The following is a 14,493-nucleotide window of genomic DNA, read 5'->3' as shown; positions in this document are numbered from 1 at the left end:
AGTACCTGTATATCTGTGTTGCCCCCCCCCCCCCCCCCTCCAGTAGGGCTATCCCCAGTTTAACGGTCTCCTGGAATACTTTGTTGTTGGTGTACTATATTGTTATATATACCTGTATATCTGTGTTGCCCCCCTCCAGTAGGGCCATCCCCAGTTTAACGGTCTCCTGGAATACTTTGTTGTTGGTGTACTATATTGTTATATTTACCTGTATATCTGTGTTGCCCCCCTCCAGTAGGGCTATCCCCAGTTTAACGGTCTCCTGGAATACTTTGTTGTTGGTGTTATTTGTTTCTCTGATGATCAGATCCACTATCAGGTCCACTGCTCCCTCTTTCTCTAGCCCACACTATACACAAACACAGAGTCATTTAACATACAAACATGGAACGTTTATATCTATCTCCTGTTATCAAAATTTATATTTTGAAAATTCTAATGGTTTTAAGAAGGAATTGACTTAAAATAATTCATAGACCAAAATACATATTTTTTTTTCCCATTTACTGCACCAGGTACATAAATTGTTTGCTGGGAATAATTTCCAAAAATTTTCCAAAACATGTCATTTTTAATGGCAATTCCTACACCACTTGACAATATCTGCTATTTTAATTTCTGTCACATCAAGTTTTAGTACAAACCCATGTCACTGTTTACCTGAACTTCTGTGAGGGACTTTCTTTCCCTCCCTAAGGCCATATTCCTGGACCCTCCATCTCCCCCTCCTCTACCCCCAACCCCATCTCGACCTCGGAGGGGGACCTTCTCGTAGTACTGGGCCAAAAGGCTTTGTCTCAAGGCCTCTCCCTGTAAAGAAAATCCATCGTATTATAATGTTAAACTGAGTACACTCAATGACATAAAATGGATGAAAGTGTGAATAAATGAAATCAAAAGATGTCATAAGACTGAATTCTGAATCAAAAGATTCTACAAAAAGAGAGAATATTACACAGATGAGCTGAGTTTATAAATCACTTGTCTTTTATTTTTAATTTTTGTTGTTGAGATCATTAAGAACTAATGCTACATTAATTTCTTATTCTTTCACTGTGACCATAAACTCAACTCAATCTACAGTTGACCAAGAGAACTAGAATTTTACATTAGACATTCACAATTCACCTGGTGTTACATGTACTAGACTACAGAACATGCCGAGATTCTAGAAATTCTGTTCCATATCAAACTACCGTGGTAGTACATGTACTCAAGTTATAAAAAAAGGTTTATATTTAGCTATGATATCAGGCCTTACAGTTTATGTATTCAAATATATCCAGAAAATGCTGAATGAAGGAAGAAGAAATCTGACTACATTTAACAGTTACAAAGGACATATGTACAGTATATAACAGTAGCTACAAACATATGGTAACACATTCTTTTACACTGTATAATACTTCAAATTTAACACTACGTTGTAGAAGGTTATTCAGCTAAATAACAAAGTATCATCTTGACTAATGAATCTCCTTCAATCTCAGATTTTAACTGCCATTATTAGTAATTCATTACCAGTAAGGGAAAAGTAATTCATTGTGATATATCATGGCTATATAGATTTTTAGGAGTTGAAAATCCTTTTCTATGAGTTATTTACATTACTACAAATCTATATTAGATGTTCCATAATGAAGAGGTAAACTCAGTGAGCTTCATAATAGGAAAAATACCAAGCTGGTGTTAACAGTATACTACTTTGAATTTAATGCATATTACATTTGATAATACAAAATTACAGTACTGCAAGTTATATAATAATAGTGCACTAAAATCTGAAGTAAGAAAGTCTATGTATTAAAAAAAGCGTAATAAAATCTAAATCTACACATTTGGTGAAAGAGAAACCCGAATTCAATAAACTTGAATTAAGTGTGCATTGCTCTGGAAGAAAAAAAATGTTTCAACAAATACACTAAACCTTATATATTAGTCAAAATGGTCACTCCTGACTTAAACTATGGAAATAAGCATCATTCATATGAAAAAAAAATCCTTTCTTGTTATAATTTCACCGTTGAAAAGTGAAACCTTTATTTTTTTTACCTATTTATTAAAAAGTTTCATGGGGGGAAGTCTTCATATTTAAACATTATATGTCAATAAACACGAAGCTGTGAAGAAATGACATCTTAAGTATATACATGACATTGTAGAAACTGCTTAGTCTGAATAACAACAAAAAATGAAACTCATCGTTTCCATTTTTTTTTTTTTTTTTTTTTTTACAATGAAATGTAAGGCTAAAGCTAAGCTAGGCTCAATATTTACGGACAGTACACTGTCCTACAGAACACAGTGAACACAGTCTAGATATAAATGATAACAGTCCACCCCTTAATGTGCCCCTTTAAAGCATGCATCTTACCCTGCGATGATCGTCTAATTCCTTTTTTGTCTTGTTATCCAGCTGATGAGAAAGCAATGGCAAACAAGACACAATTATTAATGCCGCAAAGGAAAAAATTCATTACTTGTAGTGCAAAAAGATTCTTAATAAAGCAACAGAGGGAAATGAAACTGTACATCACCAAACTTTTGCGACACCTTATTTTTGTGAGATAGGTTATTGCTGTACATATCCTATGCTATTAAAATTATACACGAAAATGAATGAAATTTTAGCGAGCAGACTGTCTCATGTAAATATTTGTAAATAAAATTCTCACAAATAAAAAAGTGATTTACAGTAATTAATAATAGCTAAGAGAATGCTCATTTCCTACAAATTCACAAGTTTGTCTGAATATATTCATAGTTACTTTTGTTTTACCTACAGCTGATTAACAAATTAATTAAATTTACAGACATCACTAAATAATATCTTAAATAATATCTAAATGTGCATATTCTATATAAGAAGTATGTATATTCAAAATAAATATTTTATCAGTGATAAATTTTATGGTAAATGACACAAAACAGAGGAGGTGCAGGTTTGAGTGGTGTACACAGAATTTTAAGATTTGCTACTAGCTTCTATAGGTAACCCTCCCCAAATGAAAGGTCACACAAATGAAATGATCTTCTCTCTTCAATCTTTACATAAATACTTGATTGGAATATGATTGCTGCACTTTAATATTAAGATTAGAAATCATTTTGTAACTATTTACATTTCAATCACAATATCTCCAAAGCGGAACATATTACAGTGTTATAAACTGAATGGGAGATAACTATTACCTTTTCTCCGTATTCGTTGTCTACGGTCATCATTTCACGAAGAGTCTGCAGGACCTTGATACATAAACTCTCCTCTTTCTCCTCCAACAGACACTTGGTGTGCCGAATTAGTCTGAAATCATGACAACGGTGAAATTTAGAACAAAAATCCAGACTTTCAGTGAACCAGAAATATCATGAAAAGAATAGCTAAGTTCCATATCACACTAAAATTCATAATTTATTGACTTAAAAAAATTAGAGCAAAATGCACTTCTTTAATGTTTAACAACAAAACAAATTGCAGAAACTATCAGTGCAACATAAACTGTACAGTAATTTGTCCACTAATTTTTAGTATATAACTGAATTAAAATTCAAGAAGCAGTTGGAGTAAACAAAGATTAATCACTATATCTATACTGTATACAGTTAATTTTGCCTCATGATATTTTCACCCTTTCACACTTGCAAATGATTTCCCCCAATTTTAAATTCACCCAGGCACAGTTGTATTAAAAGAAAGATAACTCTGCATCTGTTGAATTTACAGCATTTTGAAGTCAAGGTTGAAAGGGTAAAAAATAAAACAGGGGCAAAGATTATATTTAAGATGTATAACTGACCTTGATATGAAGCCTCCAATCTCACACTTAGTGCCAGCAGGAAACAGAGCCTCCGGACAATGTAACACATCTACAAGGACAGATAACTCAGCCTGAACCAGGGGACGTAACTGCTTCTCCAACAGTACAACAATGTCCTGAAACAAAATTTATGATTGAAAAATGCAAACCATAAAACAAATTATATCTGAAAATTAATTCATCAATTGAAAGAAGGCAAACATTTTATTAAAAAAAAAAAAAAAAAGACCCTGTATGAATATCCAGGTTTCACTTGCAAAAAGGACATCAAAATTTATACCTGTAGACCCTCAATTATATTGCGATAGTCCCTGGACACTGAGGCTATAGACTCGCGTTTGTTGAGTTTTGAATTGATCCATAGTTTCGCTTTGTTCATCACATTGTTGGATTTCTCAAACATTTGATTGACTTGACTGTCCAGGTCTACAGGAATGGCTATTCCTCGGTTTTTAGCTGTAAATAAACAAATTGAAATCTTCTTATACACTGCACAGGAAATTAACTATTGTGCAATTAATGCATGGATATATATAGTCAATGAGATTCTTATGCTCTACACACTGTGTAAACAATGAAATCTTCAAGCAATAAAATATTTATAACCAAACACAACAAAAACTCAGTGATATTACCGATGTCAGCTAGGCACTTAATGCAGGTCTCCACGTGGTACTTCTGAGTGCCGGTCAACCACGGACAGTCGGACACTCGAAACGCTCCCTGTAACAGCTTTACAAACACAGGTTGCCTCGACTACAACAAACGCCCACACAAAGACAGATTAGTGGCTGCTCTAACATCACAGACATTTTATACAATCTTATTTAATTCAATTTTCAATGCCCTGTGGCATGCATATACACACTGTACATGTATTATCAAAATAAAAAGAAAAGAATTCAACCACATTCTCTGAAATATTAGATACATGACTGTATAAACTGAGCACTCTGTTTGTCATTCAAAAGATTTAAAATCAAATATCAAGTCAAATTCATTACAATGGAACTTTCTTGTATTGTTCAAGAAGCAAATAAATTTTAGATTAAAATACATTTTTAAAAAGTGCTATTAAAATTTGCTAAAAGCTAGGGGCATTCATTAACATAAAGAAAACTAAAGCAAAAATGATTTTTAGATCTTAATCCAAATTAAGGTTTGTCAAGGTCATGCATTTCAGGGGGTTTCAATCTGCACTATAATTAATTCTTCACATTTCTGACATCAACAACAGAATTCTAACTTCAAGTTAAAAAACTCCATAAAACTTAAAAGCAGGCCAATCTAAGCATACAGTTTCAAAAAAAAAATTAAATCCAAAGAAAAATCAATTCTTTCTATCAACAATTACAAAACAAATAATTTATGCAGTTAATCACAAAAATAATTCACAGTCATGCACAAGATACACCTATAAATTGTCCATTTTCTGGCAATAATATTAAATGCATGGAATATTATCCACAAAAAGCACTGTAGCCATGTCCATAGTATATAATTATACATCTCTGATTAAAATAAAGAATACAGCATCAAACCAATACATATAATAGATTAACAATCAAATCTCAATTTTACACTAAAACATGAAACACTCACTAATACTTCATGTTCATAAGTATACCTTAAATTCCTACTTTAATATACATGTACACTTACAACTTGTATCATACCCTTTCACTGTCATCAGTATCACACTTGTAGTTAATATAGATTTACAATTTATAAATATAGGCCCATGGGCCACAACCCTCACCTGAGTCCCCTATCTATTCCTGTCAATGACATATGAAAATCCATATGTCCAATGAATTATTTTGGCCCTCAACCTAAAGTCCATGATTAAAATGATTTTAAATTACACTATTATGAAGTAAAATTTTCAACTACTGCAATAACATTGCTGTTCTATTAAATTCTGTACAAATCTGTTGTTCCCTTTTAAAGACAAACCCTTGTCAATGGGGCCATGATTTGGACAAATTTTATTCCATATCATCTCTGTGGATCTTGTATACTCATTTAAGTCAAGCAGTCCTGCTCTTCTTGAGAAGAAAAACTTTCTCAGTTTTTCCCCCCTCACATACCACAAAATTTTATATCCTACCATGGCTCCTTAATTCCTATCCCTTGGAACCAAATTTTAATAATCTTTATTAATACACTAATACAATAAAAAACATCAATTTTTTGCACAGTGGTTCTTAAGAGTACTCACTTCCTAACTTTTGGTCAATAATCTCACTTTCAAAGGAGCATATTACATGTAATTAAAATTTCATCCTCTTCAATCAAGAATGTTGCCAAATTTGGTTGAAAGTGGTCTATTGGTTTTACAGATTATGTTTAAAAACCGTGTCATGAGCAGTATATAGAGCATACAAAACAAGCAGAGAGACAGTTGCCAAGACTAAAATCCACCCAGACTCTTAGTGACACTGGATGTGTTGATTCAGTCTGAAATCATGACAATGGTGAAATATAGAACAAACATCCAGACTGCCAAGACAAACTTTTATCAAAACAGCTCACTTTAACCTCTAGCTCAGGGGATCTTTATAAAATACCACAAAACAAATTTCAAATAAGACGCACACAGTGATTGATTTGACATTAATTAAGACTAATAACATGTTTCCATGTTGATCTTTAAACATTCAAAATACAATTATATCAATGTATCCTTTAAACTACTGACTTATGTCTTACTGAGTACGTTTCTTAAATAAATTAAAATGATTGTGGTGCTGCAGGGAATTGAAAAGCACTCTGTGGATTTAATTAAGGAACAAATAGTAACTAATAATGGTGAGCTGGTCAGTGAGAGGAGAATTACTCTGGCTACATACAAGTCTAGTGTGAGGGAAGACTAGTTTCACTGAGAATAAGAACATTAAACAAATCAGTGCAATGTGTTTGGTTTTGTAAAATCAAGTCAGTACTAATGCATCAAAGGGGAATAAAGACTGAATTTATCCTATGCACTAGTAGTTCTACTTTAACATCAGAATAATGTAGTGTGTGAGTTCTAGTTCTGTAGTATCAGGTGCTATTTTAATACTTCAAGGGAGATAACTAGACTTAGAAGAAGGCATAAACTGTACCTCCCCTTCCTATTCAGCAAAGAAGGAAGAAAAATTAAAAGAGAAATATCTATGATCAGAATAGCTTGGTACATTAAATTACGTCTTAGTAGTTTGTCAAAAGACAAGATAAAGTATGCAAAGAAAAAGGCCTCAATGTTTAATTGCTGATCATTAATGTTTAAATATGAAATATACATGATATTAAATAGACAAGCAGAGACTGGTTTGTTCTGCTTCACTACGAGATAATGTTTAGCTGGCATGAAAATAAAAACCTGCATTCGTACATACATCCTGGAACAATAAAGCACTACAAGTTTAGACTTGTCACTTGTACAAGTTAACAATTCTACTCTAAAACAATTAATCTGTAGTATTTGTAACTGTCCACTGAAATGCTCTGGCTTTTAAAATTTCTTATTTCTGCACTCAAATTAAAGCTCCAGTCAGGCGAAGAAGAAGAAAATTTCAACACAATGTGGGTTCTTCCCCCTTGATGAATATTTTTTTTTTATAGAAACTTCTTTCATTTCATTGGACTTGACATGACGTTAAATATACAGTATTCAAGTCAAACAATTTCAACAAAAAAGATATCTGGACAAGTAGAAGTAAATAAGAGACTGTGTATATATAATATATATATATGTACACTGACACACACAGACAGAGGGGTAACACATCCAATACTTACTGATCTCTGATAGAGGAAAAGAGAACAAATATAAGATACAACAACCAGGAGTACTGACTTATAGAGATAATCTTTGTTTACATTAAGACCAACATCTACTGATTCGCTTCCTATGTTTCGGGATGGAACTTACTTGTAATGTCGTTGTCTGATCGGAGAAGGGTGAGCTGAAGAATGTGTCTATTACATTCATTATGGTGACCGTCACGTAATTCTCCAGGGCAAGGTCTGCGTGTTTCCTGTCCGTGGTTGCTGTTGAAACCTACAAAATTACTCTTTATGTTACACATCTCTTTCATACAATACATCATTTAAAAATCTAGTATATAAATCACACAAATGTAGGGTAGAAAGATTCAAGACAATACAAACAATAGATTGTGTAACACAACAATTTTATTTGTACCAAAGAAAAGCTCATATGAATGGTTTTCTATAAATATGACAAAGAGTTATCTCCCCTGCCCATGAACAGATCACAGCTTTTTTCTGTATAGAGTTACCTACCCTGCCCATGTCATCCAGGAAGTCCTGGAACAGTGTCCACATGTGAGTACTGGTGTAGATTTCCTTCACTTCTACCTCCGTGTCAATATAACAGTGGTTCAGGAAGTTTATGTATGCTGTCTTCACCTACAGATAAAATGGCATCAAACAAATCATATCAAAATCAACACAAATTCTGTTCTTTGCTGTCTAAATGCAAGTAATTTTACTTTTTCTGCATGAAATACATTATAATGAAGACTCCTTTGTTATACCTTTATTCTTGCATACAGGATTCATATTGAATATAATTCTCATGTAATTAATAACATGTAGCACAGATCTGGTCCAAAATGTCTGAAATTTTATTTTTAGAACCCATTACAACATTGAGCACAACTGAATGAAAATCATACATGGCAGTGGTGCCTGCTTACCTCTGGAATACAGTCCTTATGAGTGACCACTCTAACAATATCATCCAATGGGAGTAGAGAGTGACACTTGATCTCGGTATACACATTTTTTCCCTCTGTACACAGGGCTAATAGCTGAACCAGGTTAATGTGGTAGATGAGAGGGCTGGCAGGATCACAAAGGTCGTGCTCAGATCGCATCAACTTCTCAAAGGTCTCAAAGGAAGTCTTATCATTGTAGAATAGGAGGACCTCCTCACCGACATTCACCAACTAAAAATACAGAAATGTAGTGATTATAACTAAAGGAGGTCTTATCATTGTAGAATAGGAGCACCTCCTCACCGACATTCACCAACTAAAAATACAGAAATGTAGTGATTATAGCTAATGGAGGTCTTATCATTGTAGAAAAGGAGGACCTCCTCACCGACATTTACCAACTAAAAATACAGAAATGTAGTGATTATAGCTAATGGAGGTCTTATCATTGTAGAATAGGAGGACCTCCTCACCGACATTCACCAACTAAAAATACAGAAATGTAGTGAATATAGCTAATGGAGGTCTTATCATTGTAGAATAGGAGCACCTCCTCACCTACATTCACCAACTAAAAATACAGAAATGTAGTGATTATAACTAAAGGAGGTCTTATCATTGTAGAAAAGGAGGACCTCCTCACCGACATTTACCAACTAAAAATACAGAAATGTAGTGATTATAGCTAATGGAGGTCTTATCATTGTAGAATAGGAGCACCTCCTCACCAACATTCACCAACTAAAAATACAGAAATGTAGTGATTATAACTAAAGGAGGTCTTATCATTGTAGAATAGGAGGACCTCCTCACCGACATTCACCAACTAAAAATACAGAAATGTAGTGATTATAGCTAATGGAGGTCTTATCATTGTAGAATAGGAGGACCTCCTCACCGACATTCACCAACTAAAAATACAGAAATGTAGTGATTATAGCTAATGGAGGTCTTATCATTGTAGAAAAGGAGGACCTCCTCACCGACATTTACCAACTAAAAATACAGAATTGTAGTGATTATAACTAAAGGAGGTCTTATCATTGTAGAATAGGAGCACCTCCTCACCGACATTCACCAACTAAAAATACAGAAATGTAGTGATTATAGCTAATGGAGGTCTTATCATTGTAGAATAGGAGCACCTCCTCACCGACATTCACCACCTAAAAATACAGAAACGTAGTGATTATAGCTAATGGAGGTCTTATCATTGTAGAATAGGAGCACCTCCTCACCGACATTCACCAACTAAAAATACAGAAACGTAGTGATTATAGCTAATGGAGGTCTTATCATTGTAGAATAGGAGGACCTCCTCACCGACATTCACCAACTAAAAATACAGAAATGTAGTGATTATAACCACTGTAAAACATCATATTTATACTGTAATTCAGATTTATGGACTTCTGTGAATAAGTGAGAAACATTTTTCACTATTATTTTGGGTTCAGTATTTTTTTAACAGCTAGTGCATCATCTAGAATTATATTCTGTATGTATAGATAACTAGAGTCCGTCTTCTTTCATCATCTAGAATTATATTCTGTATGTAAAGATAACTAGAGTCCGTCTTCTTTCATCATCTAGAATTATATTCTGTATGTAAAGATAACTAGAGTCCGTCTTCTTTCATCATCTAGAATTATATTCTGTATGTAAAGATAACTAGAGTCCGTCTTCTTTCATCATCTAGAATTATATTCTGTATGTAAAGATAATTAGAGTCCGTCTTCTTTCATCATCTAGAATTATATTCTGTATGTAAAGATAACTAGAGTCCGTCTTCTTTCACAGTTGATTCTGCATTTCTGATTTAGTGGCTTTGTACTTCAAGGAAATTCAGGATTTTACTACACAGACTGTCTAACTAAATAAACAGATAGACTCTTGGTCTATCAACTAAAAAGATACATGAATCTTAGACTAACAAATAAATACAGAGACACTGACTAAAAAATTAAATACAAAGACATAAGCTAAAAATTAAATACAAAGACATTGTTTAACAATACCTCAGCCATCACCATATCCTGGGTCTTTTTGATGTACTCTCCTTCTGCCTTTACAACTGTCTGTAGGAACTTTAGGTAGGGCACGTGTCGGCCCTGAGTCTCTATACAGTGGACAAAGTGCTGAATGACACGCTCTGTAACCTCGTTACACAGGCTCTTGTTGTCGTGGAAAATAGCCGTCATCGTCTCAGCATCCAACAGCTAAAGGACAGGAAAGATCATTTTATCTCTGTCTATGATATCATTATAAAGAGTTAGGTTCACTATATACTTAAAATGGCCCTGTAGATATACCAATTTATTGACTAACAACCCTATGTTCCATTTCAAACATCAAGATAAAGTAGAGACTTAGTGCTTTCATTTCCTATTAAAAAAGTTTCTTCTGAAAGTACAGGTATTGGATAACAGGCTTTGTGAAATTGCAATGTTCTTGAATTTTAAAGAAAAAAGGTTTACAGTGTATTTGAGTACTTTCAGCAAAGAATAAAAATATGAATTATGAAAAATATGAATTTAATCGAAGGGTTAGGGTTATAGAATTTTTCAGGACATAGGGAAAATGACACAATTCATGATGTCATAATGCATTGACTAGCCAGAAAATTACATCATTTTTGATAGATACACAGAAACCAAGGGTCTAAAAGATACTTGAGTTCTTACCCCTGGGGTGAGGAAGAGTTCTAGATACTGGTGCAGTAGAGCCTGGTTTGGAGGATTAGCCAGACAGAAACTCTGCAGGAACTCGTGAGCATACTTCATCACTTCATGCATTCTCACATCCTCAGTCTACAAGTAAACATATTAACACCCAGCTAGTTAAATAAAATCAGAAAATTTTTATTACTAACAGTATAAGAAATATGTCCGCTCTCAGATTGTAACATTGAAACAATTTCCCACAATTTGTTTGTTTTCTGAGTTTCCAATTAGAGGCAAAATTATTTTAATATGATTTTTTTTTTTGCTGTTGACAGTTTTTGTTCTGAAAACAAATCTTAAACAAAACTTTTATGGATGTGTGTGACCGGACGGTACAGGATGCTCACTCCTCAATAGCACCTGATCTCACCTCTAAATTTTGAGGTCCGTGTTTGCTCTGCTCCAAATCTGTATCGTTTCATTGGCCTTTGAGATCGAATACTGTTCGTTATCTTCATATTTAAAACATTCACATCTTGAACTGAATTAAGATAAGGGCAATGCAAAGCAGAGCACCCCCCTCGCAATAGCACAAATGATGATTCCAAATAAAAGTAATTATTACTTCTTTTATACACTAACTAATATACTCACAAGTGAGTTACTATACACCCTCCACTTTGTTGCAAGGGGATAATAAAAAGCTACTCCCATTATATACATGAAAATTTCTCTTACTGTTTCATAAGAAATCTGCAGTAATTCCAGAACAACATTAGGAGCGCTCATGTTCCTCAGTAGTCTTTGTTCATGTTTCCGCGGTTTCTTAACACCAGGCTCTGCTGTGTCCTGGATACACAGTTTAGTCAGCCTCAACAAGATCTGTAATGATTAATGAAAGATCTAGCTGTCAAACAGATGTTCATTTTTACTAAAACAATATGACAAATCTACTTGCAAGCATTCAAATTTTTTTTAAAATTTAATCAGCTTAGGCAGATTTACCTGTTTGATTTTTTTATAGTTTTCTGCTGATGTAGGATCTATTGGTGGTCCTAAATCTAGGTCAATAGCTGACCCCCGCTCTCCGGACAGGTTCTACAAAAATCAAATACAAAAGTCTTTAAAATAAAGTCAATCTACTCGTTCACTATGTGTACTCGACATTTTGCCTTTCACTGTTCATTCTTCTAGGTCAACATCCTGCACTTACATCCAGTGTACTTACTACATCCAGTGTACTTACCCACATGGACAGCTGATGTTTGGATTTCTTCTTTCCTTCTCCTTCACCCTTTTCTTCTTTGTTCTCCTTTAACAATGATTAAAAAACACATACACTGTATATTCCTAAGTTAATAATACTTGAAATAAAAAAAAAATCAATCTGATACAAATGCTGCTATTTGAAGAACACTATATTTTTCTGAGAAATGGTTACATCATCTACCACCCTGCTCTTACATTTAACACCCCCTTACATCTTATAAGCCCTTACCTTATCTTCCCCATTATTTTTGTGTTTTTTCTTGCTGTCGTCATGTTTGACCTTGTAGACCCACAGTTCCGATTTCTCAACAAGATTTCGGAGTTCATCTAGATCAGTCTTTATCTGTTTGTAGTTCTCCACATCACTGGCCGTCACCAACAGCTGAACCTGTAAAAGACGATGGAATGAAGTGACCATTTGAGATTTGTAGGTTTTACACACCTGTTTGATTCTGTGGGTTTTATAAACCTGTTTGCATGATTCTGTGGGTTTTATAAACCTGTTTGATTCTGTGGGTTTTAAACACCTGTTTGATTTATAGGTTCTATAAACCTGTTTGATTCTGTAGGTTTAAACACCTGTATGATTTTATCGGTTTTACATACCTGTTTGATTCTGTGGGTTTTAAAGAATTGTTTATATTGTAGGTTTTACCAGCTGTTCGATTCTGTGGATTTAAACACCTGTACAATTTTGTAGGTTTTACAACCTGTTTATTTTGATATTTTGACACACCTGTGTGTTTTTGATATTTTTACTAGGGATGTCAAATCGGTCAACTTTTGATGATCGGTTACTCGACATTTTTCCGATCGAGTACCCGGTAACTCAGTAAAATTAGAAATGTTAATTTTTAATTGTTAATTTGTTAAACCCCAGGGCTGTTTTTATCACCTTTTATGAATTTATATAAACATGGAGTCCAACGAAATGATTTTTGGTACTAAATTTATTTATTAAATAAACACAAATGACGCAATGAATACATAAAAAATTACAAATGTTTAGGATCTATTTCATCAATGCAAAAAGAGGATAATCTGTTATGCAGGTTTGTAATGATTAGACTAGCGAAAGAGAAGAAACGGCCGTTGTTGGGATCACTAGTCTAATATTTTTTCATAGTTGGTTGTTTCCCTCGTATGCACTAAACTTACTATGGAAACTGACTTTAAACATTTTTTTGAATCTTTACGTATTTTGGAGTGGGATGCAGCATTTCTATGCACGTCCGATTTTGCTGCCGTATATTAACTAAATAAGGTAAAAACGATTTGAATATAATAGACCATACTTAAACAATGTTTACTGAAAAACAATCATTGAAGCCATCCAAAAATTAAGGACCACAATAGGTGAGAACTGCTGTGTACCAGATGATTGGTCATTAATTACCGTATATACTCAGCCATAGGTGATATCGGGTGTTTTATAGGTGTAGATGACGACACGCTAATTACCAGTATGCATATTTAAGTTATTTTTGATAAATTTTTGATAAAAATATGTACTTTGAAATAAGAAAAAATACACATCCGAGTAACCGAGTGCCATTATTAGTATTCGATACTCGGATGTTCGATCGAGTACCCGATTAACAGGGTACTCGTTGACATCCTTAATTTTTACTCACCTGTTTGAATGCCATGAGAACCTCCTGCCTCTGACTGAAGTGTCTGAACAGAAGCTGTAGGGCCCCTGACACCAGGGTCGGGTAGTTATGCATCACTAGATTTAGTAACACCCTCAGGAACATCTTCCCTCCCTGCTCGTCCAGGTCCAGCTTGGAGGTCTCAGCACTGATCAACACAGAAAATAATCTCTTATGACGATATAGAATGTATTAGGGCATTAGTTTCATTTATTGCAGTTCTATATGAGGCTTCTACCTATCAATATGTATCTTTATCTGAAATAAGCTTCAAAAGTATCAATTTTGTATGTTGTTCTCAATCTGCAGAAAACATTACATTATACATACTGCAGATTCCTTATGTTATAAGTCAAGTACTTTA

At 33.9% G+C, this 14,493-nt stretch overlaps 1 protein-coding gene across 4 annotated transcripts in view; it reads right to left on the bottom strand.

Annotated features, from left to right (window-relative positions):
* Positions 1 to 14,493, bottom strand: part of LOC133195509 (inositol 1,4,5-trisphosphate receptor type 1-like) — a 65,302-nt gene that overhangs the window by 17,516 nt on the left and 33,293 nt on the right. For all 4 annotated transcript variants that reach the window (XM_061331369.1, XM_061331368.1, XM_061331370.1 and 1 more), the window contains exons 25-41: positions 14,112 to 14,277; positions 12,707 to 12,865; positions 12,455 to 12,520; positions 12,214 to 12,306; positions 11,947 to 12,090; positions 11,230 to 11,355; positions 10,564 to 10,764; positions 8,525 to 8,776; positions 8,109 to 8,234; positions 7,735 to 7,863; positions 4,454 to 4,574; positions 4,099 to 4,274; positions 3,798 to 3,934; positions 3,193 to 3,304; positions 2,375 to 2,416; positions 661 to 810; positions 209 to 349 (exon numbers count right to left, since the gene is read on the bottom strand). In XM_061331369.1, coding sequence (XP_061187353.1) covers positions 209 to 349; positions 661 to 810; positions 2,375 to 2,416; positions 3,193 to 3,304; positions 3,798 to 3,934; positions 4,099 to 4,274; positions 4,454 to 4,574; positions 7,735 to 7,863; positions 8,109 to 8,234; positions 8,525 to 8,776; positions 10,564 to 10,764; positions 11,230 to 11,355; positions 11,947 to 12,090; positions 12,214 to 12,306; positions 12,455 to 12,520; positions 12,707 to 12,865; positions 14,112 to 14,277 — 2,341 coding nt within the window. The remainder of the gene's footprint in view (positions 1 to 208; positions 350 to 660; positions 811 to 2,374; positions 2,417 to 3,192; positions 3,305 to 3,797; positions 3,935 to 4,098; positions 4,275 to 4,453; positions 4,575 to 7,734; positions 7,864 to 8,108; positions 8,235 to 8,524; positions 8,777 to 10,563; positions 10,765 to 11,229; positions 11,356 to 11,946; positions 12,091 to 12,213; positions 12,307 to 12,454; positions 12,521 to 12,706; positions 12,866 to 14,111; positions 14,278 to 14,493) is intronic.

The sequence above is a fragment of the Saccostrea echinata genome, unplaced genomic scaffold (genome assembly GCF_033153115.1).
Source record: "Saccostrea echinata isolate AGI-Se365-2 ecotype Australia unplaced genomic scaffold, CSIRO_AGI_Sech_v1 ptg000029l, whole genome shotgun sequence".
Classification (NCBI taxonomy): Eukaryota; Metazoa; Mollusca; class Bivalvia; order Ostreida; family Ostreidae; genus Saccostrea; species Saccostrea echinata.
This window is presented reverse-complemented; position numbering and strand designations above follow the sequence as displayed.